At 45.0% G+C, this 26,321-nt stretch overlaps 1 protein-coding gene across 1 annotated transcript in view; it reads right to left on the bottom strand.

The window, feature by feature from the left end:
* Nucleotides 1-26,321, bottom strand: part of LOC115098231 (spindlin interactor and repressor of chromatin-binding protein-like) — a 162,502-nt gene that overhangs the window by 13,628 nt on the left and 122,553 nt on the right. The window contains exon 8 of the mRNA XM_029614688.1: nucleotides 24,911-24,985. Within this exon, the coding sequence (XP_029470548.1) occupies nucleotides 24,911-24,985 (75 nt within the window). The remainder of the gene's footprint in view (nucleotides 1-24,910; nucleotides 24,986-26,321) is intronic.

Below are 26,321 nucleotides of genomic sequence, written 5' to 3'. Positions count from 1 at the left end.
GGTTGCTCGGAGGGAGTTTGAAGTTTTGGGGGGTTTTGGATGGTACAGGGGAGGAAAAAGGGGAGGGATAGCAGAGTTGCTTACCTGTAACAGGTGTTCTCCCAGGACAGCAGGATGTAGTCCTCACATGTGGGTGATGTCAGCAGAAGGAGCTCTATCACGGAAAACTTTTCTGTCAAAGTTTTTAGAACTTTTGACTGGCACACTGAGCATGCCCAGCATGATCCCTGTAGCCACAGGGTCTCCCTTCATTCTCATTTGTAGCAAAAGGTGCGAGGCCAGGACAAGCAGGAGGGTAGTCCTCACATGTGGGTGATTAGCAAGCTACAGGCTGACTCATATTTTTCTGGACCAACAGCGTACAACTTGTGCAACAGGCACAGCAACTGGTGTACTGTTGGGAAAAATGAGGCAGCCTGAAAATCACAGCAGATTGAATGTGGAAGGAGTTGGGATTATACTGGAAATAAGTTTGTCAAGATGGATTGGCCAAAGGCAGAGTCTTGGCGTCCTTCCTTGTCCAGGCAGTAATGTGCTGCAAATGTGTGAAGAGAGCTCCATGTTGCAGCTTTACAAATCTCAGCAATTGGTACTGAACAATAGTGTGCTACTGAGGTTGCCATGGCTCTCACTGAGTGCGCCTTCACTTGTCCTGGAGAGGAAGGCCTGCTTTGTCATAGCAGAATTCAATACAGTCTGCTAGCCAATTGGAGAGAGTTTGTTTGCCCACTGCAACTCCTTGTTTGTTTTTATCAAAAGAAACAAAAAGTTGGGTGGATTTCCTATGAACTGCAGTGCGGTCTAGATAAAATGCAAGTACACCTTTACAGTCCAAAGTATGTAAAACCTTCTCGCCCTGGTGAGAGTAGGGTCTTGGGAAAAATGTGGGCAAGACTATAGACTGATTCATGTGGAAGTCAGCAACCACCTTGGGAAGGAATTTAGGGTGAGTATGGAGGATCACTCGGTCATGTAACCAAGCTGCTGGCTCTAACTTTCAAAAAGGAGATAGAGCAGCTTTTAAACTAGAACAAGGGGGAAAGCCGACAGTCATTCAGCAGTGCATGGTTTGGAGAAATGTATCCTTGAAGGATACTAATGAAACAGGAGAGTTAGGGCATCCCAACAGAGAGGTTCCAATAAAAGCATGTGCCCATTTGTAAAAAATCACCAAAGCTAATGATTTCCGAATTATCCCTAACAACTGAAAAGCAGGTTGTTAATACAAACAAAAACACACTTTGAAATGTCTGTATGTCAATGCCAGAAGTCTAAGAACTAAGATGGGAGAGTTAGAGTATATAGTAGCAAAGGATTAAATGGGCAATTTTCTCAGTGGAAGGGAGTGGACAGTGGAGTGCCTCAGGGATCTGTACTGGGACCCTTACTGTTCAATATATTTATAAATGATCTGGAAAGAAATACGACGAGTGAGATAATCAAATTTGCAGATGACACAAAATTGTTCAGAGTAGTTAAATCACAAGCAGATTGTGATAAATTGCAGGAAGACCTTGTGAGACTGGAAAATTGGGCATCCAAATGGCAGATGAAATTTAATGTGGATAAGTGCAAGGTGATGCATATAGGGAAAAATAACCCATGCTATAATTACACGATGTTGGGTTCCATATTAGGTGCTACAACCCAAGAAAGAGATCTAGGTGTCATAGTGGACAACACATTGAAATCGTCGGTGCAGTGTGCTGCGGCAGTCAAAAAAGCAAACAGAATGTTGGGAATTATTAGAAAAGGAATGATGAATAAAGCGGAAAATGTCATAATGCCTCTTTATCGCTCCATGGTGAGACCGCACCTTGAATACTGTGTACAATTCTGGTCGCCGCATCTCAAAAAAGATATAATTGCGATGGAGAAGGTACAGAGAAGGGCTACCAAAATGATAAAGGGAATGGAACAACTCCCCTATGAGGAAAGACTAAAGAAGTTAGGACTTTTCAGCTTGGAGAAGAGACGACTGAGGGGGGATATGATAGAGGTGTTTAAAATCATGAGAGGTCTAGAACGGGTAGATGTGAATCGGTTATTTACTCTTTCGGATAGTAGAAAGACTAGGGGGCACTCCATGAAGTTAGCATGGGGCACATTTAAAACTAATCGGAGAAAGTTCTTTTTTACTCAACGCACAATTAAACTCTGGAATTTGTTGCCAGAGAATGTGGTTCGTGCAGTTAGTATAGCTGTGTTTAAAAAGGGATTGGATAAGTTCTTGGAGGAGAAGTCCATTACCTGCTATTAAGTTCACTTAGAGAATAGCCACTTCCATTAGCAATGGTTACATGGAATAGACTTAGTTTTTGGGTACTTGCCAGGTTCTTGTGGCCTGGATTGGCCACTGTTGGAAACAGGATGCTGGGCTTGATGGACCCTTGGTCTGACCCAGTATGGCATTTTCTTATGTTCTTATGATGAGATTGACATAATTGGCATCACAGAGACTTGGTGGAAGGAGGATAACCAATGGGACAGTGCTATATCAGGGTACAAATTATATCGCAATGATAGGGAGGATCAACTTGGTGGGGGTGTGGCACTTTATGTCCAGTAGGGTATAGAGTCCAACAGTATAAAGATCATACAAAAGACTAAATGCTCAGTAGAATCTATATTTATTTAAATTTTATTTAAAAGCTCTTCTATACCGTCGTTAAGTTAGATAACCATCACAACGGTTTACAGCAAGGCACTATAATGAATAAAGTAAGTGGTATAGATTATAATTAATCATGTGCCATCATAGTACGGTAACAATTCACTTCAATAAACTATGTGTGTACATTAATTTTGTCTGTATGGAGCATATTAGACGGAAAGAATTTAACCTTAATGTGCATTTGTAGGTTACAAATAACAATTTCTAGTTTGGTGCATCCTAATCAATCAACTGTTTTTTTCCTTCTCTTTATAAAAAGCTTGTTTAAATAGCCAGGTTTTCAGATTGGTTTTGAATATTTTGAAGTTTCTCTGCAGCCTTATTTCGAGTGGCATGGTGTTCCATAGCACGGGGCTAGCCAGAGATAGTGCTCTCTCCCTAACTTGCGTGAGGCGTGCTGTTTTGACAGAGGGAACAGTTAGTAGAGCCTTATTAGCAGATCTTAGGTTTCTTTGTGGGACATGTACGTGCAGAGCAGCGTTAAGCCAGTCAGCTTTTTCATCATGGATTAGTTTATGTATTATGCATAAAGCCTTATATTGAATTCTTTGTTCAATTGGGAGCCAGTGTAGATTGGCAAGTGTTCCTGTAATGTGATCATTCTTTTTTTTGCCAGTCAAAATTCTAGCAGCTGAATTTTGTAATATTTGTAGTGGCCGAATTGTGGATTGTGGTAATCCTAAAAGTAGGGAGTTGCAGTAGTCTGTACTTGCGAATATCATTGCCTGTAAAACTGTGCGGAAATTGTTTAGTGTAAGTAGAGGTTTAAGTCTTCTTAGGATCAGTAGTTTCGCATATCCTTCCTTTATTATCAAGGAGATGTGTTGTTTCATGTTTAGTTCAGGGTCAATTATTACTCCTAGATTTCGTGCTTTAGTTGCTAGCTCAATGGTTTGGTTATTTTTCTTTATGAGTGTTGGTTGGATGTGGTTATTTATTTATTTTATTTATTTTTAATTTTTATATACCGGAATTCCTGTATACAATACAAATCAGTCCGGTTTACATGGAACGAAAAGATAGCCCTGGTCTGGGAAGTCAGATCAGGGTTTTTTTTACGTTCAAGGTGTAGGAATTCCGTTTTGTTGATGTTTATTACCAGTTCCATCTGATTTAAGAGCTGTTTAATTATCTCAAGATACATATTAGCAAGTTTCATTGTTTCTTCAATGGTGTTTACAATTGGTAGGAGTAGCTGTATATCATCTGCGTATAAGTAGTGTATGATTCCAAGTCCTGCTAGTAGGTGACATACCGGGAGGAGATAAATGTTAAAGAGTGTTGCCGATAGGGCCAATCCCTGTGGGACACCAGTTAGTAGTGTAACTTTGTCCGAAAGTGTATATGGGTAGAAATCCCATGTGTGTTGGGTAAGAGTATAGTGATAGGAGTATACTACCGTCCACCTGCACAAAATAGTCAGACAGATGATGAAATGCTAAGAGAAATCAGGGATGCTAACCAATTTGGCAGTGCAATAATAATGGAAGATTTCAATTACCCCAATATTGACTGGGTAAATGTAACATCAGGACTTGCTAGAGACAAAGTTCTTGGATGTAATAAATGACTGCTTCATGGAGCAATTGGTTCAGTAATCAACAAGAGAGGGAGCGATTTTAGATTTAATTCTTAGTAGAACGCAGGATTTATTATTTATTTATTTATTTATTTATTTAAGTTTTTTTATATACCAACATTCAAGACAGTAGTCCCATCATGCTGGTTCACAAGAAACAGGGGTGCAATAAACTTTACAATTTGAACAATGGTGCAGAAAAGCAGTTACATGTAACAGGGAATCAATAACTAGGAGTAAGAAGGAAAATGAAGAGGTAATGGTGATGGTAATGGTGAGAGGTAATGGTGATGGTAATGGAGAGAGAGGTAATGGTGATGGTAATGGTAATGGTGATGGTAATGGTGATGGTAATGAAGAGAGAGGTAATGGTGATGGTAATGGAGAGAGGTAATGGTGATGGTAATGGTGAGAGAGGTAATGGTGGTGGGGCCACTTGGCAACAGTGATCATAACATGATCAAATTTAAACTAATAACTGGAAGGGGCACAATAAGAAAATCTGCAGCTCTAACACTAAACTTTCAAAAGGGAAACTTTGATAAAATGAGGAAAATAGAAAAAACTGAAATGAGCAGCTGCAAAGGTTAAAAGTGTTCAACAGGCATGGACATTGTTTAAAAATACAATCCTAGAGGTGCAGTCCATATGTATTCCACACATTAAGAAAGGTGGAAGGAAGGCAAAACGATTACAGTCATGGTTAAAAGATGAGGTGAAAGAGACTATTTTAGCCAAAAAAACATCCTTCAAAAATTGGAAGAAGGATCCATCTGAAGAAAATAGGATAAAACATAAGCATTGTCAAGATAAGTGTAAAACACTGATAAGACAGGCGAAGAGAGAATTTGAAATGAAGTTGGCCATAGAGGCAAAAACTCATAATAAAAATTTTTTAAAATATATCCGAAGCAAGAAACCTGTGAGGGAGTCGGTTGGACCATTAGATGACCGAGGGGTTAAAGGGGCTCTTAGGGAAGATAAGGCCATTGCAGAAAAACTAAATGAATTCTTTGCTTCCGTGTTTACTAATGAGGATTTTTGGGAGATACCAGTTCCGAAGATGGTTTTCAGGGGTAATGAGTCAGACGAACTGAATTAAATCACTGTGAACCTGGAAGATGTAGTAGGCCAGATTGACAAACTAGAGAGTAGTAAATCACCTGGACAGGATGGTATGCATCCGGTCCAAGGAACTAAAAAATGAAATTTCTGATCTATTAGTTAAAATTTGTAACCTATCATTAAAATCATCCATTGTACTTGAAGTCTGGAGGGTGGCCAATGTAACCCCAATATTTTAAAAAGGCTCCAGGGGCGCTCCGAGTAACTATAGACCAGTGAGTCTGATTTCAGTGCAGAGAAAAATAGTGGAAAGTATTCTCAGGATCAAAATCGTAGAGCATAAATAAAGATATGGTTTAATGGAAAACTGTCAACATGGATTTACCCAAGGGAAGTCTTGCCTAACAAATCTGCTTCATTTTTTTGAAGGGGTTAATAAACAAGTGGATAAAGGTGAACCGGTAGATGTAGTTTATTTGGATTTTCAGAAGGCGTTTGACAAAGTCCCTCATGAGAGGCTTCTAAGAAAACTAAAAAGTCACGGGATAGGAGGTGATGTCCTTTCGTGGATTACAAACTGGTGAAAACATAGAAACATATAGAAACATAGACATGACAGAAGACGACCAAACAGTCCATCCAGCCCATAGCAGAAGAAGACAAAACAGTCCATCCAGTCTGCCCAGCAAGCTTTCACTTTTTTTTTCTCCCCCATACTTATCTGTTACTCTTGTCCCTTGTAAGTGACTTTTTTGTTCTATTTCCCTTCCACCCCCGCCATCGAAGTAGTTAGCAGTGCTGGAGCTGCATCTAATTGAAGTATCTAGCTAATTGGTTAGGGGTATCAGTGCTGGAGCTGCATCTAAGTGAAGTATCTAGCTAATTGTTTAGGGGTAGTAACCACCGTCATAGCAAGCTACTCAGTCCTTGTTGGTTGTTGTCCGAATATAAATAATCTTTTCATCATTCCCCCTGCCATTGAAGCAGAGAGTTTTCATTATTCCCCCTGCCGTTGAAGCAGAGAACTATGCTGGATATCATTGAAAGTGAAGTATCAGGCTTATTTGGTTTGGTGTAGTAATGGCCATATCAAGCAAGCTACTCCCCTGCTTTTTTGTGGATACAAATCCTTTTTTTTCACATTTCCTCTTGCCGTTGAAGCATAGAGCAATGTTGGAGTCGCTTTAACCATGTGTATGTTTATTGAATAAGGATATTAATCTCCAGGTAGTAGCCATAATTCCCGCAAGCCGCCCCCATGCCTCTTCACTTCATTCACATCCTCTAGACCAGGGGTCGGGAACCCATGGCTCGCGAGCCAGATATGGCTCTTTTGAGGGCTGCATCTGGCTCGCAGACAAGTTTCGCCACACTTTCTGACCCAGCTGCTGCCCGGTCCTCCTCCGCCCGGGCTTAAAATGCTGTCAGCCCGGGCGGAACGTGGCAGGACAGCTGGAGTCAGCGGCCCCGGCGTGCTCTCTTCTTCCCGCCCCCGCCCCCCCAACCCCGCGGCCCGGAAGAGGAAGTGGAGAGTATCGGGTGCGTGCGCGGCAAGAAGAGGCCACGCTAGGGCGCTCGGCATCGGCCCAAAGAAAAGAAGACTGCAGCGCGACTCGGAGGAAAATGAAGAGCTTCAACCGCTGCCGATGGGACTCCGCCTCCGCGAGGGCTGAAAATGAAGAGTTTAGCGTTGGGAGAAGGCTGTTGCTGCTGCCGCGAGTTCCTGGGGTGGGGGAGAGTGTGAATGAGCGAGCACTCTCTCTCTCCCCCACCCCGGGAACTCGCGGCAGCAGCAACAGCCTTCTCCCAATGCTAAACTCTTCATTTTCAGCCCTCGCGGAGGCGGAGTCCCATCGGCTGCGGTTGAAGCTCTTCATTTTCCTCTGAGCCGCGCTGCAGTCTTCTTTTCTTCGGGCCGATGCCGAGCGCACTAGCGTGGCCTCTTCTTTCCGCGCACCCACCCGATACTCTCCACTTCCTCTTCCGGGCCTCGGGGGGGGGGGGGGGGGTGGGGGTGCTGTGTGTGTGTGTGTGTGTGAGAGAGCCTGCCTGTGAGAGAGAGAGAGCATGAATGCAAGTTTGTGATTGGGAACCTGTATGTGTAAGTTTGTGATTGAAAACCTGTTTGTGTGAAAGAGTATGTGTGTATGATTGAGATCCTTTGTGTGTGAGAGAAATCATGTGTATGTATGATTAAGAGCCTGTGTATATAAGTAAGAGAGAGAGCATGTGTGTCTGTGTGATTGAGAGCTGGTTTAGGTGATGGAGCATGTGAGTATGTGATTGAGAGCCTGTGTTTAAATGAGAGAGAGAAACCATGTGTGTCTGTGTGTGATTGAGAGCTGATTTAGGTGAGGGAGCATGTGAGTATGTGATTGAGAGCCTGTGTGTAAATGAGAGAAAGAGAGGACACGTTTGTAAGCATGTGAATGAGAGTCTGTGTGTGAGAGAAAAAGACAGCATGTATTTATGTGATTGAAAGCCTGTGTGTGTGTGTAAGCGTGAAAAGATAGACAGCATGTGTGTAAATGTGTAATTAAGAGCCTGTATAAGTGAGAGAGAAAAAGCATGTGTATATGTGAGTGACTGAGAGCATGTGTGTATAGGTGTGTCATTGAGAGCCAGTGTGAGAGAGAGCACTGGTATGTGACTGAGAGAGGAGAAAGTTCCAAGCAAACCACCCCGCCTCCTGCTAATTCAGAACAATCTCAGGACACCTGGATATCAAACGTTCCCAGGTATGCAGAGCAAAGAAATGTTTGTATCCTTATTATTTTTCATTATTGGGTCTTTGTGTCTGCTATTTTGAAATATTTTGTTGGTATCTGGAAATGTTTTATATGAGTTTTTAATTATTGGATATTCCACTCATCAGCTGTTTCGAAATATGTTCTTTTTGTTAGTACAGTTTTACTGCTGATGATTTTATATTTCTTGATTTGTTTTATAAGGATGGGTGATGTTTCTTTTTTCCTTTGTTAACACTGCATACAAAGACTCTGGCTTGTTGCAGTTTCCAATTCAGTTTTTTCTGCATGCTTCTTGTTATGCCTTTTGGTCTCTTTATTCTATGTTAGGTGAGGGACAGCATGTGATTCAGGTGAGGTTTTCTGCTGGCGTGTAGTTTCTGTGTAGGACTCTATAGCAGCCTGACTTGGTCCATTTTCCTAATAGGAGATGTATTGGTGTCTTAAGGCCTGGTGTAATTTTCAGAGACTTATTGTACTTTAAAAGTGTGATCTTACATAAAATGCACACATTTACTTGTATTTAGTTTTAAACATATTGTATGGCTCTCATGGAATTACATTTTAAAATGTGGCGTTCATGGCTCTCTCAGCCAAAAAGGTTCCTGACCCCTGCTCTAGACTTTATGGATCTACAGTGTTTATCCCACGCCTCTTTGAAATCCTTCACAGTTTTGGCCTTCAACACTTCCTCCAGAAGGGCAATCCAGGCATCCACCACCCTCTCCATGAAGAAATACTTCCTGACACTGGTTCTGAGTCTTCCTCCCTGGAGTTTTAAATCGCGACCCCTGGTTCTGCTGATTTTTTTGCAACGGAAAAGGTTGCCATTGTCTTTGGATCATTATAACCTTTCAAGTACCTGAAAGTCTGTATCATATCACCTCTGCTCCTCCTTTCCTCCAGGGTATCCATATTTAGATTCTTCAATCTCCCCTTTTAAGTCATTTAATGAAGACCCTCCACCTTTTTGGTCGCCCTTCTCTGTACCGCCTCCATCCTGTCTCTGTCCCTTCGGAGATACGGTCTCCAGAACTGAACATAGTACTCCAGGTGAGGCCTCACCAAGGACCTGTTGTTAGGAATATCCGTGAGGAGTTAGCAATCTGTTATTATCTGCTTAGCTGACAAGCTAGGAGTTAGCAATCTGTTATGAGTCTGCTGTCTGGTGGGAGGAGCAAACTGTTATTAATGGCTCCTAGAGTCGTCGTCAGCAATCTTGTAGTGTCTCAGATATTGTCTTACTAAGGAGTAGCAATCTGTAATGAATCTGATATAGTTGTGGGTGGATCCCTGGGTCGGTGGCAGATGACCACGCCCCCGGGAGGATATCCCGAGAGGGACCACCGGCTAGGCTTGAGTATGGAGACAGACACACATTAGTTCTTTTATTAAACAGGTTTTTGAAACAACCAGAGGTGGCAGTAGTGAGCTGATATGCCTGGCAGGGCTGTAGTCCCTCAGATACTGGAACAGCGATCCAGGATGGCTGAGCTGTTGAGAAACTGTAGAAAAGTGAGTAGGCAGAGTTCATGAACAGAACTAGATGACCAAACTCACATAAGGTCTCAAGGAAGCTCAGGAACTGGAAAGGTTTAGGCCCTCAAGGAGCGAATACCTGGCTCCAGGGAAAGCTCTGAGAGAGTGATGGTAACTCACAATTGTTTGTAGCAGTGATAGCTTCCAAACAGTAGAAGATCTTCAAAGTGTCCAGGAACATGTATGGAGTACCGGTTCCTATCTGTAATCTGAAAGTAAAGAAAATGAGCGAGGCCCCCGAGGAGCGGGTACCTCTGGTAAGTCCGAGGAGGCAGAGTAGCTTGGGGGGAGTAGCCCGTAGGTAGCAAGACACATTCCCAATCCAACCCCTTGCTAACTCAGTTAGATAGTGAAAATAGAGACCTTTAAATATTGGAAGTGGATGACATCATCTCAGGGGGACGCCCCTGAGGTTCGCGCTCTTGCTGGTACTTCAATCAGAGCGCGCGCGCCCTAGGTCTTCAGGCAACATGGTGGATCTGCAACGTCTAGCCGGTCCGGGGACGCCGGAGGGAGATGGCATGGAGACGCTGCGGCAGCCAGCCGTCCATCAGACCCGGAGGGAGTCGCCAAAGAGGGCGGAGTGAGAACATCAAGCAGCGACGGTCGCAACACCTGTTCAAGGGGATAATTACATGCCTTTTCTTACTCGATATTCCTCTCTCTCTATGCAGCCCAGCATTCTTCAGGCTTTAGCTATTGCCTTGTCACATTGTTTCGCCAACTTCAGATCATTAGACACTATCACCCCCAGGTCTCTCTCCTGCTCCGTGCACATCAGCCCTTCTCCCCCCATCGAATACAGTTCTTTCATATTTCCACACCCCATATACATGACTCTGCATTTCTTGGCATTGAATTTCAGCTGCCATATCTTCAACCACTCTTCCAGCTTCCTTAAATCCCGTCTCATTCTCTCCACTCTTCCGGCGTGTCCACTCTGTTGCAGGTCTTAGTGTCATCCGCAAAAAGACAAGCCTTACCTTCTATCCCATCTGCAATGTCGCTCACAAAGATATTGAACAGGACCGGACCCAACACCGATCCCTGCGGCACTCCGCTCAACACAGCTCCCTCTTCAGAGTAAGTTCCATTCACCACTACACATTGTCTTCTGTCCGTCAACCAGTTTGTAATCCAGACCACCACCTTGGCACTCACTCCTAAGTTTCTCATTTTATTCACCAGTCTCCTGTGCAGGACCGTGTCAAAAGCTTTGCTGAAGTCCAAGTAGATGACACTGAGCGCTCTTCCTTGATCCAATTCCTTGGTTAGCCAGACAAAAAAGTCAATCAGATTTGTCTGATAGGATCTTCCCCTGGTGAATCCATGCTGCCTCTGGTCCAGCAATTCTCCCGACTGTAGATAGTTCACTATTCTTTCTTTCAACAGCGACTCCATTACTTTTCCCTCCACCAAGGTGAGGCTAACCGGTCTATAGTTACCAGCCTCTTCTCTGTTCCCACTCTTGTGAAGCGGGACCACCACCACTCTTCTCCAATCACTCAGCACCACTCCCGTTTCTAGGGATTTATTGAACAGGTCACACAGCGGACCTGCCAGCACATATCTGAGCTCCCTCAGTATCCTGGGATGAACCTCATCAGGCCCCATGGCTTCGTCCACTTTCAGTTTCCCCAGCTCTTCCCATACATTCTCTTCTGTAAATGGAGTTTAATCTACTCCATTTCCCTCCAATTTTTTGTTAACTAGCGACGGTCCTTCTCCGGGGTCCTCTTTAGTCAACACAGAACTTAAGTATTCATTTAATATTTCTGCCATTTCTTCATCTCTCTCCACACATTGATCATTTTCACCTTTCAATTTCACTATACCACTTTGAACTTTTCTCCGTTCACTGATGTATCTGAAAAATGTTTTGTCACCTCTCTTTATCTCTTTGGCAATCCTTTCTTCCGCTTGACTTTTTGCCGTCTTGATTACTTTCTTTATCTCCTTCAGTTCCACCAGATATTCTTCTTTGTGTTCTTCCCTTTGGGATCCTTTATATTTCTTGAACGCTGTTCTTTTAGCCTTTATTTTGTCAGCCACTTCCTTTGAGAACCAGATAGGTTTCATTCTTCTTTTGCTTTTCTTACTTTTCTAACATATAGATTAGTTGCAATGGTAAGTGTTCCTTTAAGTTTTGTCCACTGTTGCTCCACTTCTCTCTCGTTCTCCAAGCCTACTAGTTCTTCCTCCAGGTATTTCCCCATTTCATCAAAGTCTGTGTTTTTGAACTGCAAAATTTGTGTCTGTGTGCTTCTTCTCTGTATCCTTTTTGTGATATTAAACCATACCGTTTGATGATCACTGGTGCTGAGGTGGGCGCCCACCTGGACATCAGAGACATTTTCTCCATTATTAAGCACTAAATCTAGTATAGCTCCCTCTCTCGTGGATTCCATTACCATTTCTTTGAACAAAGCTCCTTGCAGGGCATCCACTATTTCTCTACTATTATTAGATTCTGCAGATGGGATTCTCCAGTCTACATCCAGCAAATTAAAGTCTCCAACGATCACCACTTCTCCCTTCTTTCCCATCTTTTGGATGTCTTCAATCAGATCTCTGTCAATCTCTTCCATTTGGTTTGGAGGCCTGTAAACCACTCCAATAAAAATGGATGCCCCATCTTTTTTTAGGTTGGCCAATAGTGCTTCTTCATTGCCCCATCTTACTTGCAGCTCAGATGCTTGAATATTGTTTCTGATATAAAGAGCCACTCCTCCCCCTTTCCTATCCTCTCTGTCCTTTCTTAACAAGTTATAGCCTGGAATTCCGTATCCCAACCATGAGATTGCGTGAACCACGTCTCCGTGACAGCAACAACATCCAAGTCCGCCTCCACCATTAGGGCTTGCAGATCTGGGATTTTATTGCCCAAACTACGAGCATTTGTGCTCATAGCTATCCAGCTTTCCTGGTTCAGGTTACTGCTGTTCCTGGACTCCTTTTGTGACCTCTTTAGTTGAGTTTTGTTATCCACTTCTCCCTTTCCCTTTGCATTTGTGCAAAGGAAAGTATTAGTGCCTCTGATGACAGATTCATCCAGTACAATGAGCTTTTTCCTTTGATTATTGATCTGGAATTTCTGTATGTACTGGGTTTCTTCTTCCTTTTCAGTTAACACTTCAATCTTTTTCTCAAGAACTTCTTCAGTATTTAATACAGAGAAGGCTTTTTGTGCTTGTTGCACTTGATGCAGTGTATGTCTCTGCATCACAGGTCTAATTCTACCAGAGCCCACGGTATTCCTGTTGTTTAATGAGTTCCTTCTTGCCCTGTGTGAGTGGGGGGCAGGGGTAGATTTGTGGGCTGCACAGCTATCAAGAACGGGTGCCTGTGGGTCACAGGTCTTATCCTACCTGAGCCCACTGAAAATCTCTTTTTCCTTGACTTTTGTTTTTTTTGTGGTAATGGGGAATTAATTCCTGAATATTGTAAAGTGGGTGAAATTTTCTTCATTGAAGCTAATTCAGCTTTAACTTCAGCCAGCTCCTTTTCCAAGGAAAAGAGTTCTGAACAAATGGGGCAAGCCCTACGTTTCCAGATGATTTCCCTCAGAATAAAGGCTCCACAATAGTTACATTGGATTGACCTCATTTTGGTAATTTATTTGATGGATAACACTTAGGGAAATACTAATTTACTAATTTATCTTGTTGCAAATTATGAATTTAGGCAGACTATATTAGAAAAACAAACCTAGGGATGGGAGGGAGTTAAACAGTTAACCCTTGGTCAAGCTAGGTACAACTGGACCCTTCTGGAAGTTTAGTTTGTTCTTTGTTTTAATTTGTTTACCCAGCTCTTTATGCCCCAATATTCTTATCTAAACAGAGATTATTAGTGACACTAAATCTAAATAAGAGATAGATTCTAACAGATAAAAAAGCTGTAATGGTTTTTTTTAAAATCTTGAACACAACAGCAGAGAAACCCAAAAAGCTACTTAATATACACTGTTTATAATCTGACTATAATGAAATGAAATCAGCAGCAATGGAGAAATTACTTATCTGATAATTTCGTTTTCCTTATTGTAGACAGATGGACTCAGGACCAATGGGTATAGTGTACTCCTGATAGCAGTTGGAGATGGATCAGATTTCAATGTGATGTCAGCCCTAGTACATATACCCCTGCAGGAAGTGCAGCTCTTCAGTATTCTCCTCGAAAAGCACTGTGGATATATGTATGACTGAATAACTTGGATAACGTGATTAACTTTATAACTTGGTTAACTTAATAAATTTGAACCGGTTGAATTGGTTATAGCTGGAGACTGCCAGTGCCCTCAACCGAGAAACGTCGACAGCCGGTAGGATGGGTGTCCTAGCTGAAGGAAAGCATGGCTTACCCGTGAATCCCCCAAGAAGTCCATGGGTGGGATGCTGAGTCCATCTGTCTACACTAAGGAAAATGAAATTATCAGGTAAGTGATTTCTCCATTTCCTAGCATGTAGCAGATGGACTCAGCTACACGCTAAGTGGGTCACGGGTGGGAGGCTGCCCGTGACCCACTTAGTACTGCCCTTGCAAATGCTGTATCCTCCTGAGCCTGAACATCCAAGCGATAAAACCTGGAGAAGGTGTGGATGGAGGACCATGTCGCCGCCCTGCAGATCTCGGCGGGTGACAGCATCTTGGTTTCCGCCCAGGAAACTGCCTGGGCTCTAGTAGAATGGGCCTTGACTTGTAAAGGCGGTGGCTTGCCTGCTTCTACGTAGGCCGCCTTGATGACTTCTTTGATCCAGCGGGCTATGGCTGCTCGCAAGGCAGCTTCCCCTTGCTTCTTCCCGCTGTAAAGGACAAATAGATGGTCCGTCTTTCGTACGGATTCCGACCTTTCCAGGTATTGGGCTAGGAGCCTGCCAATGTTGAGATGGCATAGACTTCGAGCCTCTTCCCAATTCTTATGCTCATCAGGCGATGGTAGCGAGATGGTTTGGTTGAGATGGAAGTGAGACACCACTTTGGGGAGGAACGATGGAACTGTGTGTAACTGGATGGTTCCCGGGGTGAGTCTGAGGAACGGCTCTTGGCAGGACAGTGCTTGTTGCTGAGATATACGACGGGCCGAACAGACTGCCAGCAGGAAGGCTGTCTTCAGTGTTAATAGTCGGAGAGACAGGCCACGGAGAGGTCTGAAGGCGGTTCCTGCTAGGAAATCTAGGACCAGGTTGAGGGTCCAAAGAGGCACCGGCCACTTCAGGGGTGGTCAGATCTGCTTGACTCCTTTCAGAAAGTGGGAGACATCCAGGTGAGAGGCTATGCTGCTGCTCTCGCTCTTGGTTCTGTAGCATGAGAATGCAGCCACCTGTACCTTGATGGAGTTGAGAGACAATCCCTTCATTAGGCCATTCTGCAGGAATTCCAAAATCACAGGAATTTTGACTGAGTGTGGTATGATGTCGCGGTCCTCGCACCAGGCTTCGAATACTCTCCAAATCCTTATGTATGTTAGGGATGTGGAGAACTTGCGTGCTCGGAGTAGGGTGTCAATACTGCCCCCAAGTATCCGCTCTTCCTTAGGCGAGTCCTCTCAATGGCCAGACCGTAAGAGAGAGTCGAGCTGGATCGTCGTGGAGGATCGGTCCCTGTTAGAGCAGGTCTGTGTGTGGAGATAGCGGCAGGGGGTTCCCTGTCAGCAGCCTTCGCATGTCTGCGTACCACGGTCTTCTTGGCCAGTCCGGGGCCACTAGAAGTACTGGTCCCCTGTGGTGTTCTATTTTGTGGATGATTGCGCCCAATAGGGGCCACACGGGAAGGCGTATAATAGAGTCTCCTGTGGCCAGGTCTGTACCAGGGTATCGATTCCCTGGGACTAGGGTTCCCGCCTGCGGCTGAAGAAACTGGGTACTTGGGCGTTGGACCAGTTTGCCAGGTGGTCCATAGTGGTGTTCCCCAATGGTTCACTATCAATTGGAATGCTGTGGTCGACAGCCTCCACTCCCCTGATCTAGACTTTCTCTGCTGAGGTAGTCCGCAGCGACATTGTCTTTCCTGGCGATGTGGACGGCCGAGATCTCTTGAAGATTCACTTCTGCCCATGACATTAGGAGGTCTATTTCCAGAGACATCTGTTAGCTTCTGGTTCCTCACTGATGGTTGATGTAGGCCACTGTTGTAGCGTTGTCTGACATTACTCTGACCGCTTTGTCTCGGAGTCTGTGAACGAACCTTAGGCAGGCTAGTCTGACTGCTCGGGCTTCTAGTCGATTGATGTTTCATCCCGACTCTTCTTTGTTCTATTGCCCTTGGGCAGTTAGCTCCTGGCAGTGTGCTCCCCATCCTCATAGGCTGGCATCCATGAGTAGGATCCAGGTTGGTGAGGATAGTCTCATTCCCTGGCTCAGAAGGGCTTCTTGTAGCCACCATCATAGTTGGGCCCGAACTCTGTCTGGGAGCTGAAGACGTACGATGTAGTTCTGGGACAGAGGATTCCACCGTGATAGTAGTGAGCGTTGTAGGGGGTCTCATGTGAGCTCGTGCCCATGGCACTTCTTCCAGTGTGGATGCCATGAGGCCGAGGACTTGTAGGTAATCCCATGCTGTGGAGCGAAGTTCGCTCAACAGAGTCCGTAACTGGGTCATCAGTTTTGATCTCCTTGTCGGTGTCAGGATGACCTTGTCTTGTTTGGTATCGAACCGGACTCCCAAGTATTCTAGAGATTGGGAGGGCTGCAGGCAGCTCTTGTTTGTGTTGACCACCCACCCGAGGCTCTCCAGTAGAGTTTTGACTGTTGGTTGCCTGGTGGCTTTCCTCTGGGGATTTTGTTCTGATCAGCCAATCATCTAGATAAGGGTGCACGTGGATTCCTTCCTTCCTCAGTGTTGCTGCCACCACCACTATGATCTTGGTGAACGTCCGGGGTGCAGTGGCTAACCCGAAAGGTAGGGCCCGGAACTGGTAGTGACGGTCCAGGATCGAGAAGCGTAGAAAACGCTGATGATCTTGATGGATCGGAATATGTAGGTAGGCTTCCGACAGATCCAGGGATGTAAGGAACTCTCCCGGTTGTATCGCTCTTATTACCGAGCGTAGGGTTTCCATGCGGAAGCGAGGAATCTTCAGGTGGCTAGCCGCTACCGCTGCGTACCTCCGGGCTCTCAAGACTCCTCTTGGCGGCTGGGATGCCACCGACCCACACATCGACTCCAGGCCTTCCTAGGTTCCCAAGCGCTGCCAGGCCTCCCTTTAAAGGCCATTGGTGGGAACCTCAGGGGTGTCCCCAACTGATGACATCACAAGTTTGGGATTTATAAGCACATCCCTTGGCCTACGCTGACTTGGCAACGAGTTCCTTCGCCTCACTGGTGCTTGTTCCTGTCTCTCCAGACCCGTGGTTCCTGCCTTGGATCTCCACCTGCTGATCTGGACTCTGGCTCGGGTACCCGCTCCCCGGGGGCTTGCTTGCACTTCCTCCGGGAGACCTGGTCTCCAGGCTTCCCCGCTCCTCGGGGTAGCTCCTGCACTCCTCACCAGAGGTCCTGCTTGCTCGCTTCTCCACTCTTATGGGTTGCCTCAAGCACTGCCTATGAGAGATCCCATCTCCACGCTTCCCTGCTCCTCAGGGCAGTCTCTACCTGACCACACCGGAGGCTAGTCTTGGGGCAGCCTCTAAATCACTTTATCTGAGACTCGATTCTATACTTCCCCGCTCCTCGGGGCAGTTTCAACGTCTTTACACCAATGGCTTTACTCTATGCTTCCCCGCTCCTTGGGGCAGCCTACATCAGAGACTCGACTCTGCGCTTCCCCGCTCCTCAGGGCAGCCCCTATGTCAACCCACCAGAGACTCTGTTGCTACACTGTCCTGCCCCTCGAGACAGTCTCTGCATCAGTCCTCCAGAAGTTTCTGTCTGCATGCTCCCCGCTCCTCGAGGCCTGCCTAGCGCTCCTCTTGTCTTGGAGGTTCCTGCTCTGGCTTCTAGTCGTCTCTTCAGTCCTGCCTAAGTACTGTGACTCCTCTGAACTGTGCATCTTCGCCCCGCTCCTAGGGACGCCTCACAGTATCTCTCAGTGCAGGTACCTGCAATCACGTGGCAGTGACGCAGGATGTTTTCATTCTACTGAACTACAGTCATGTCCCCTGCTGCAGCTGCCCTCGCCTCCCCAAAGTGTGGACCTGTGGGGCTCCACCTCTCAGGTAGTATCAACTTCCACCTCGGGCAAAGGGTCCACGAAACCCACGAATCCTAACAGGTATAATGTTATACAGAGAAATTTTGGGGATACTGGGATGGTATCAGATGGTTCTCTCTCCTCACTGCTTTCAGTACTTTAGGGTACTGTCTACTCCCTGGATGCTGTATTCACTTACATCTATGCAATGATTTGTCATTTTGCTTTTTTGTCATAACTAACAGTCTTTTTGTATTTGCCGATATGTGTATTACTTGCTTAAATACATAGTTTGAAAATAAAGGGATTCATATTGAATCTTCTTTGGAACTCAAGGAAGTATGGACACTGACACAGGATTCAAATGATTTAGATGGCAAAGTGGGGAAGTCCTCCAGTTGTCTCTGAGGGGATAATCCCTGGTCAACAGCCTCTGATTGATTTGACCCCACTACAATTGAGTGGGATGATGATAAACCTCTCAGTAAGGGTTCTGATGATGTGTTCACTCTGATTGTGAAACTGGGACTCCACTCTGAGGTATCGCTGTAGCAATGTTACAAAGGAGAGGAGAGAAAGTTTTCATCAACTTCATTATCTGGTCAAGTAATGATCGCATCCTCTGATCTGGTGTGGGTGGTGGTATATCTTCTTCGAAGATGAGAATGGGTTCTTGTTCCTGAACAGGAAACCTATTGGAGGTAAGTATAACTAGAGAACATATGGGGTCTGGCATCTAAGCACTAGCCCTGTGCTATAGTTTGGAGGGTGAAAACACTCTGGTAATAGGAAGAGACATAGCTTTCTTCTGGTATGCCCCTGGTATGCTGCGTTGGCAATTCTGCCTGCTGACCATGATCTGGGGCTCGATGTGATGACAGACATGGGGGTTTAGGCTTATACATTGATGGGGCAGATAGCTTTGAAGTTTTAGAGGAGCTGTGCTTTACTGCATTGAGCCCTCGGTTTGGTAAATGAAGTTGAAGCTAAACGGTCACATGTTTATGCTGGATGTGTCGACTGCATCTGTGTTGCTTGGATATGCACGAAGTATCAGACTTTCTCCCCTGCCGTTGAAGCAGAGAGCTATGCACCATGGAAAGCATCGTATTGAGCTTTCCATGGTGGTATACTGAAATTGAAAGGTGAAAAGGATCAATGGGTGGAGACAGATGAAGAAATGGCAGAATTATTAAACGAATATTTCAGTTCTGTGTTTACTAAAGAAGACCCTGGAGAAGGACCGTCGATAGTTAACAAGAAAATAGAGGGGAATGGAGTAGATGTAACTCCATTTACAGTAGAGAATGTATGGGAAGAGCTGGGGAAACAAAGTGGACAAAGCCATGGGGCCTGATGAGGTTCATCCCAGGATACTGAGGGAGCTCAGAGATGTGCTGGCGGGTTCGCTGTGTGACCTGTTCAATAGATCCCTAGAAACAGGAGTGGTGCCGAGTGATTGGAGAAGAGCGGTGGTGATCCTGCTTCACAAGAGTGGAAACAGAGAGGAGGCTGAAAACTACAGACCGGTTAGCCTCACCTCGGAGGTGGGAAAAGTAATGGAGTCACTGTTAAAAGAAGGAATAGTGAACTATCTACAGTCGGAAGAATTGCTGGACCAGATGCAGCATGGATTCACCAGGGGAAGATCCTGTCAGACAAATCTGATTGACTTTTTTGACTGGGTAACCAAGGAATTGGATCAAGGAAGATCACTCGATGTCATCTACTTGGACTTCAGCAAGGCTTTTGATACGGTCCCGCACAGGAGACTGGTGAATAAAATAAGAAGCTTAGGAGTGAGTGCCAAGGTGATGGCCTGGATTGCAAACTGGTTGACGGACAGAAGACAATGTGTGATGGTAAATGGAACTTACTCTGAAGAGAGAGCAGTGTTTTGCAGAGTGCCGCAGGGGTCGGTGTTGGGACCAGTCCTGTTCAATATCTTTGTGAGCGACATTGTGGATGGGATAGAAGGTAAGGTTTGTCTTTTTGCGGATGACACTAAGATCTGCAACAGAGTGGACACGCCGGAAGGAGTGGAGAGAATGAGACAGGATTTAAGGAAGCTGGAAGAATGGTCAAAGATATGGCAGCTGAGATTCAATGCCAAGAAGTGCAGAGTCATGCATATGGGGTGTGGAAATCCGAATGAACTGTATTCGATGGGGGGAGAAGGGCTGATGTGCACAGAGCAGGAGAGAGACCTTGGGGTGATAGTGTCTAATGATCTGAAGTCGGTGAAACAATGTGACAAGGCGATAGCTAAAACCAGAAGAATGCTGGGCTACATAGAGAGAGGAATATCGAGTAAGAAAAGGGAAGTGATTATCCCCTTGTACAGGTCCTTGGTGAGGCCTCACCTGGAGTACTGTGTTCAGTTCTGGAGACCATATCTCCAAAGAGACAGAGACAAGATGGAGGCGGTCCAGAGAAGGGCGACCAAAAAGGTGGAAGGCCTTCATCGAATGACTTATGAGGAGAGATTGAAGAATCTAAATATGTACACCCTGGAGGAAAGGAGGAGCAGAGGTGATATGATACAGACTTTCAGATACTTGAAAGGTTTTAATGATCCAAAGACAACGACAAACCTTTTCCGTCGAAAAAAATCAACATAACCAGAGGTCACGATTTGAAGCTCCAGGGAGGAAGACTCAGAACCAATGTCAGGAAGTATTTCTTCACGGAGAGGGTGGTGGACGCCTGGAATGCCCTTCCAGAGGAAGTGGTGAAGACCAGAACTGTGAAGGACTTCAAAGGAGCGTGGGATAAACACTGTGGATCCATAAAGTCTAGATGACGTGAATGAAGAGTGGGTGGCTTGCGGAATGATGGCTAATACCTGGAGATAATACCCGTATTCAATAAACATACACATGGTTAATTGGACTCCAACATTGCTCTAAGCTTCAACAGCAAGAGGAAATGGGGAAAAAAGGATGTGCATTCACAAAAAGTGGAGAGTAGCTTGCTTGTTAAGGCGGTTACTACCCCAAACCAAATAAGCCTGATACTTCACTTTCAATGCATAACCAGCATAGCTCTCTGCTTCAATGGCAGGGGAGAAAGTCTGATACTTCGTGCATATCCAGCATGGCTCTCTGCTTCAACGGCAGGGGAGAAAGTCTGATATTTCGTGCATATCCAGCTCAGCTCTCTGCTTCAACGGCAGGGAGAAAGTCTGCTTCAATGGCAGGGGAGAAAGTCTGATACTTCGTGCATATCCAGCATAGCTCTCTGCTTCAATGGCAGGGAGAAAGTCTGATACTTCACATTCAATGCATAGCCAGCAAAACTCTCTGCTTCAACAGCAGGGGGAATGAAGAAAAGTGGATCTATATACAGACAACAACCAACAAGGACTGAATTACATAGTCTGGGTAAACAAATAAGCATGGGTGTAGCTTGCTTTTTGCGGCGGTTACTACCCCTAACTAATTAAGCTAGATATTTCACTTAGATGCAGCTCCAACACTGCTCTCTACATTAATGGTGGGGGTGGAAGGGAAATAGAACCAAAAGGTTACTAAGAGCCAAGAGTAACAGATAAGTATGAGGAAAAAAAAAAGTGCGAAGCTTGCTGGGCAGACTGGATGGGCCGTTTGGTCTTCTTCTGCCGTCGTTTCTATGAGCGTTCTGTCCAATAACTCATTGCATCACCTACAAAGTTCTGTCCATTATCCACAACCTGCTTTACAACTCAAACTCCGTGTGGCTCTGCTCCCTGCTGCGAATATATAGACCACCCAGGCAACTTCGTTCTATGGACAAATGCACACTAGAAATTCCCTCAATCAGAACAGTAAGCTTGGCATTAACCCGTAAACGGGTCTTTTCTGTTGCGGGTCCGACTTTGTGGAACTCTCTTCCGAAACAAATTCGTCTAACAGCAGATTCCAAAGATTTCAAGAAAATACTGAAAACCTACCTATTTAATAGTGATACAATATACAATAACCACAGCTATATACTACCATTTCTGCAATGTCAGTAAGATTAAATTTTAATGTAATTGCAATGTATTTTAATTGTTGTTTTGTCATAGTAATATGAATGTATTCTTGTAAACCGCCTAGATGGACAGACACATGTCTTATCGTACGGTATATAAAAATGTTTAAATAAATAAATAAAAATAAAAATAGTGGGGTCAATGCAGCGAGGCTCAAACTCTATGCACTGATGGTGTCAATGCACCAAACATTGACAATGCTGATTCACCACCTTTGGATTTGTATTTCTTCATTGCTGACAGATGTTGAGTGATGACACGCCGGAGGAGGGTCAATGTCCATTTCCTGGAGGATGTGGGGGATGAGATCATCCAATTCCGCTGCTTGAAAAATACGGAGGACCCTCGGGTCGTCACCTTCTACCTGGGCCGCCAGGGAGGGATCATCCGCATCTGGATCTTGCCATGGATCCCCCGAAGGTTGTTGCAGCGGTAAAGGAACCACGGGGGGGGGGGGGCTGAGTGGACCCCACACCCCCTGTGGGCAAAGAAGCCCTCCCTAAAGGAGGGTCTGCCGTCGAAAGCTGTGTCAAGCAGGCCAGTTTGGGGGGAGGGGGACCCCAAATTCCAAGATTCGGATCCCTGCTCTGTAAAAATGCCTTGTGCATTAAAACAATGAATTCTGGCGAAAAAGCGGGAAGTGCTGATGAGGGGCCCCCCGAGACATCGTCCCCTTGCCTGCCTTGGTCCGTTGCGCTCCGAAAACGCCATACTGTTAGAGGAAACCTGGAGAGGAGCGTTGACGTCCTCCTCAGCGAGAGCTGCCTCCGAGTCAGCTGAGAAAATGGCCGCCGTTCCCGCGCTGAGGGGAAACGGGGCATGCCGCTTCCTGCCAGCGTGGTCCGACTCTCCTCCAAGCTGCCTACCAGGTAAGCCATACTCCCCCTCAGGAAAAGCTGAAGAAAATCCCTCTGAGGTCTGCTGAAGCCCTTGCCGAGCTCCGGAGCCGTTCGGCGATTTTTGCATCGCGGCGGGAGGGAGGGGGAGGGGTGGCTGTGGCGCGCGGCAACAACTGAAGCGGCGAATTAATAAAGCTCTTTGGCCTCCGGACCCCTCACCGTCCCCAAGAGACCGTCGGGAAAAAACGCCGTCCCGATGGTGAGCAGCTCCGGGGAATGGGTCGTCGCAGAGCTGCAGGGCGGGAACTCCAATCACTCCCTGAAAGGGAGGAGGGGAAAAGGAAAACTCCGGGGCTAGGGGGAGCGGTCGGCACTACAGACTTTCACCCCTCATAAATTCCTGTTCCTACCAACGACTGTAAATGAAATAAAAATAACACTTACCACACTCTAGCCAGGCAAGGAAGAGGAAAAAACAAAGAGATAGGAAGAGAGAAATAAAGTGACAGGCAAAAAACACAGCCTGTCAGCAAGTTCCTGACTGGAAAACAGTGTCTCTCTTTGAACGGAGTGGTCCTGTCAGAACACTACAGAACCTATCCCTTAGAAGAAAACCTTTATCTAATATTATTTAATTGATTCCTCAAAGAGAAAATAAAACTAGAAATGTGCTGGGGACCACCGTGTCCCCTGCTCAATCTGCTGGAGTTAGAACTATACTGAGGATTGAGGCGAGGGAGGCGTGGCTATATAGGTCTTCCCCTGGGAATTTTTGGTTCTAACTCCATCTGCTGGACAGGGAACATAACCCCCAGTCTGGAATGATCCTGGTACGTACAGGGAATGACTCTCTCTCATTGGGCCAGAAGCCTTGTTTTGAATGTTCTTTAAGGTGGCTAGCAACAAGCTATATGTTTCATCAGGGGGGAGGAGGGAGGGTGGGTAGGGGGGGGGGCATGGGGTAGAGAACTGTTAATCTCTTAGCTGGGTGCACCAGAGTACGGTGCTCAGCTATGCGCAGAGTTCAAGACACAAACTAATAGCCATGGTGGGCTTCTGGGTTGTGGTTAAATGTACGAGTTTGGATGTTTTCTGTTTAATTGAAACTGACATGTATAGTTGGTATGTATACTATGAAAATCAATAAACAGTTTTGAACTAAACCTGGTCAAGGAAATTTTCTTTTTGCTGGACATTTTGAGGCAGAAAAGTGAGGGGGGGCGTCTTCCCTTCTTATTGTGTTGGTTTTTTTTAGCATTGAAAAGTGCTATTTGAGGTGCTGCAGAAGCAGGGAGGTAGTTAAATAGTAAGAAAGTGAAGAAAAAATAGCAAAAATACTAAAATATGTAAAATTTATTTGGAGAGACTGAATACACATCTTAAGCTATGTTTGGACAAAAAAATTACTGAGGATGTTCAGAGGCCACACCTGCTTGGGAACTCCTACACATGCTCAGTAGAGCCAAAAACTCTATTAGCTAGAAGAGGAGTCTGTTCGGTGCCACTTGATGTTGTCACCCATATCAGGGCTAATTCAGCCTGCTTATTGACGAAAACCACCACCATCACTGATTCAAATGTTTCCTATCAAAACCAACTTGTTAAACACAACTAACAAAATTCGAACATACTCACACACACCAAAAAAAAAAAAAAAAAAGGACTGCAATATAAAATCCCGTGCCCAATATCCAATGTCCACAAAGGGGACCACAAAAGGGGCCAGCCCTTCGGCAGAGGCCCGCCTAAATTCTTCCTCTTTATCCATCCTCACTGTCAAAACTGGATGACGTCACACAGTTGGGTGTGTTCTCGGCACATTCAGTGGCTGATCGGGAGAAACTGCAATAGGTAAAGTATAGAGTGTAAAACGCTTTCTGGTAGGCTTCATAGCAAAGAAAGAGGCAAAGACTCACTCTTTAATGGCCTATAAGACCTCCTCTTTATGCTCATTCCAGGAAGCATGGGTAAGAAATCTGATCAATCAGGAAATTGGGTTCTCTTTAAATTTATGGATTTGCCTTTAATCACAGCATATTACATTACATATATTCACGGGTAATTTAAAGTGTCTCTGATAGAGGATCCAATAGTAGCTGCATCAGGGGTTTGGTGCAGCTGCAAGGCTAGAGACTGGAGGTAGTTCTACTTTAAATGGCTGGAGATGTTATCTGGCCCTGGTGAAGCCATTCATGCAGCAGCATGAGAGGATGTGTTCATGACTTCCTCACCTTACTGCCAGTGGCACTGCATGCTCTTTCAGGCCAACATACATGGCAGGTCAACAGGTTGTGCCCTGGCATGCAATGATTGCAGCTTACCTAGTTTCCTCGTTTTCTCCGCTGGGCGCTTGACACGAACTGACAGCCCCTTCCTTTTCTGGTTTTTGCTTGGCTCTGTAACAGCAGCAGCAAAGTTCTCATCATCGACATAAGAAATACATTACTGAGTCAGATTAAGGGCCATCAAACCAATCCTGTCTCCAACAATGGCCAGTCTGGGTCACAAGAACCCAACAGATGCCAAAAAGAAGATTTCTTATTACTCACTCCCAGGGACAGCAATACCTTTGTTTAGTCTACCTGGCTAATATGTTATGGATTTTTCCTCCAGGAACTTGACCACATTCTCTGGCAACAGAGAAAAAGTACTTTCTATGATTTGTTTTAAATCTGCTGGCTGTTAACTTCATGGAAAATGGAAAGTATATCTCCTCTGTATTGATCCATAGTGCGACTGCACAGAGTATTGTGTGCAGTTCTTATGGCCCCATCTCAAAAAATAAACAGCAGAACTAGAAAAGGGGCAGAGGAAGGCAACAAAAATGATAAAGGGAATGGAACAGCTCCTCTATGATAGGCTACGCAGGTTACAGCTCTTCAGCTTAGAAGTGACAGATAATAGGGGACATGATAGACGTTTATAAAATGAGTGGGCTGGAATGGGTATGTAAATGTGAAAATACTTATCTGAGAATTTTCTTTCCTTTAATACAGTCAGACCAGGCCAGACCAATGGGTTATGCATGTCAATCAGCAGATGGAGACAGAGATCAGCAGGCTCGCTAATGTCACTCCATATATACAAGAGTAATACATAATATACTCCATATATACCTCCATGCTGACACCAGACTGCCTGTATTCCTATAACAAGCTAACTATGGACAAGCTCAATACCAACCACTATCAACCATAATAATGGTTGTTTTTTGTTTTATTTCAAACCAGTGGACTTCCAGAAGAACAAAGAAACAGAAATGAAGAAAGAAAATAAGGAAAAGCTCCAAACAGAAAATCAGAAACAACTCACCTGCCATGAAGTACCTATATTCAATCTTGGCTTCAACTAAGTTTACCTGTCTGCAAGTAAATTTCCCTGAAAGAGACAGAGTGTATAAACACCCAACAGACACTGGAGGGCCTTGGTCTGGTCTGACTGTATTAATTTCCTTCCTGTATTAACAGGAAGGAAATTAACATAGTATTATAGCAATGATGGCAAAAAATGACCAAATGGTCCATTCAGTCTGTCCAGCATGCTTATGATAATAACTGCCACTCTATGCAGGTTACCCCCCATGTTTCTGTTAATGGTAGTAACTGCCGATCTGTTCATGTTACCCCCATGTTACTGTTAAGGGTAGTAACTGCTGCTTCATGCAGTTATCACCAAGCCGTATGATAACCCAAAAAAAAAATTCTGGTAGCAACATTTTTACTGGGTGATGAG

This window comes from Rhinatrema bivittatum, chromosome 8 (genome assembly GCF_901001135.1).
Source record: "Rhinatrema bivittatum chromosome 8, aRhiBiv1.1, whole genome shotgun sequence".
Lineage (NCBI taxonomy): Eukaryota > Metazoa > Chordata > Amphibia > Gymnophiona > Rhinatrematidae > Rhinatrema > Rhinatrema bivittatum.
The sequence above is the reverse complement of the archived record's forward strand: the minus strand, read 5'-3'. Positions and strand labels throughout refer to the sequence as shown.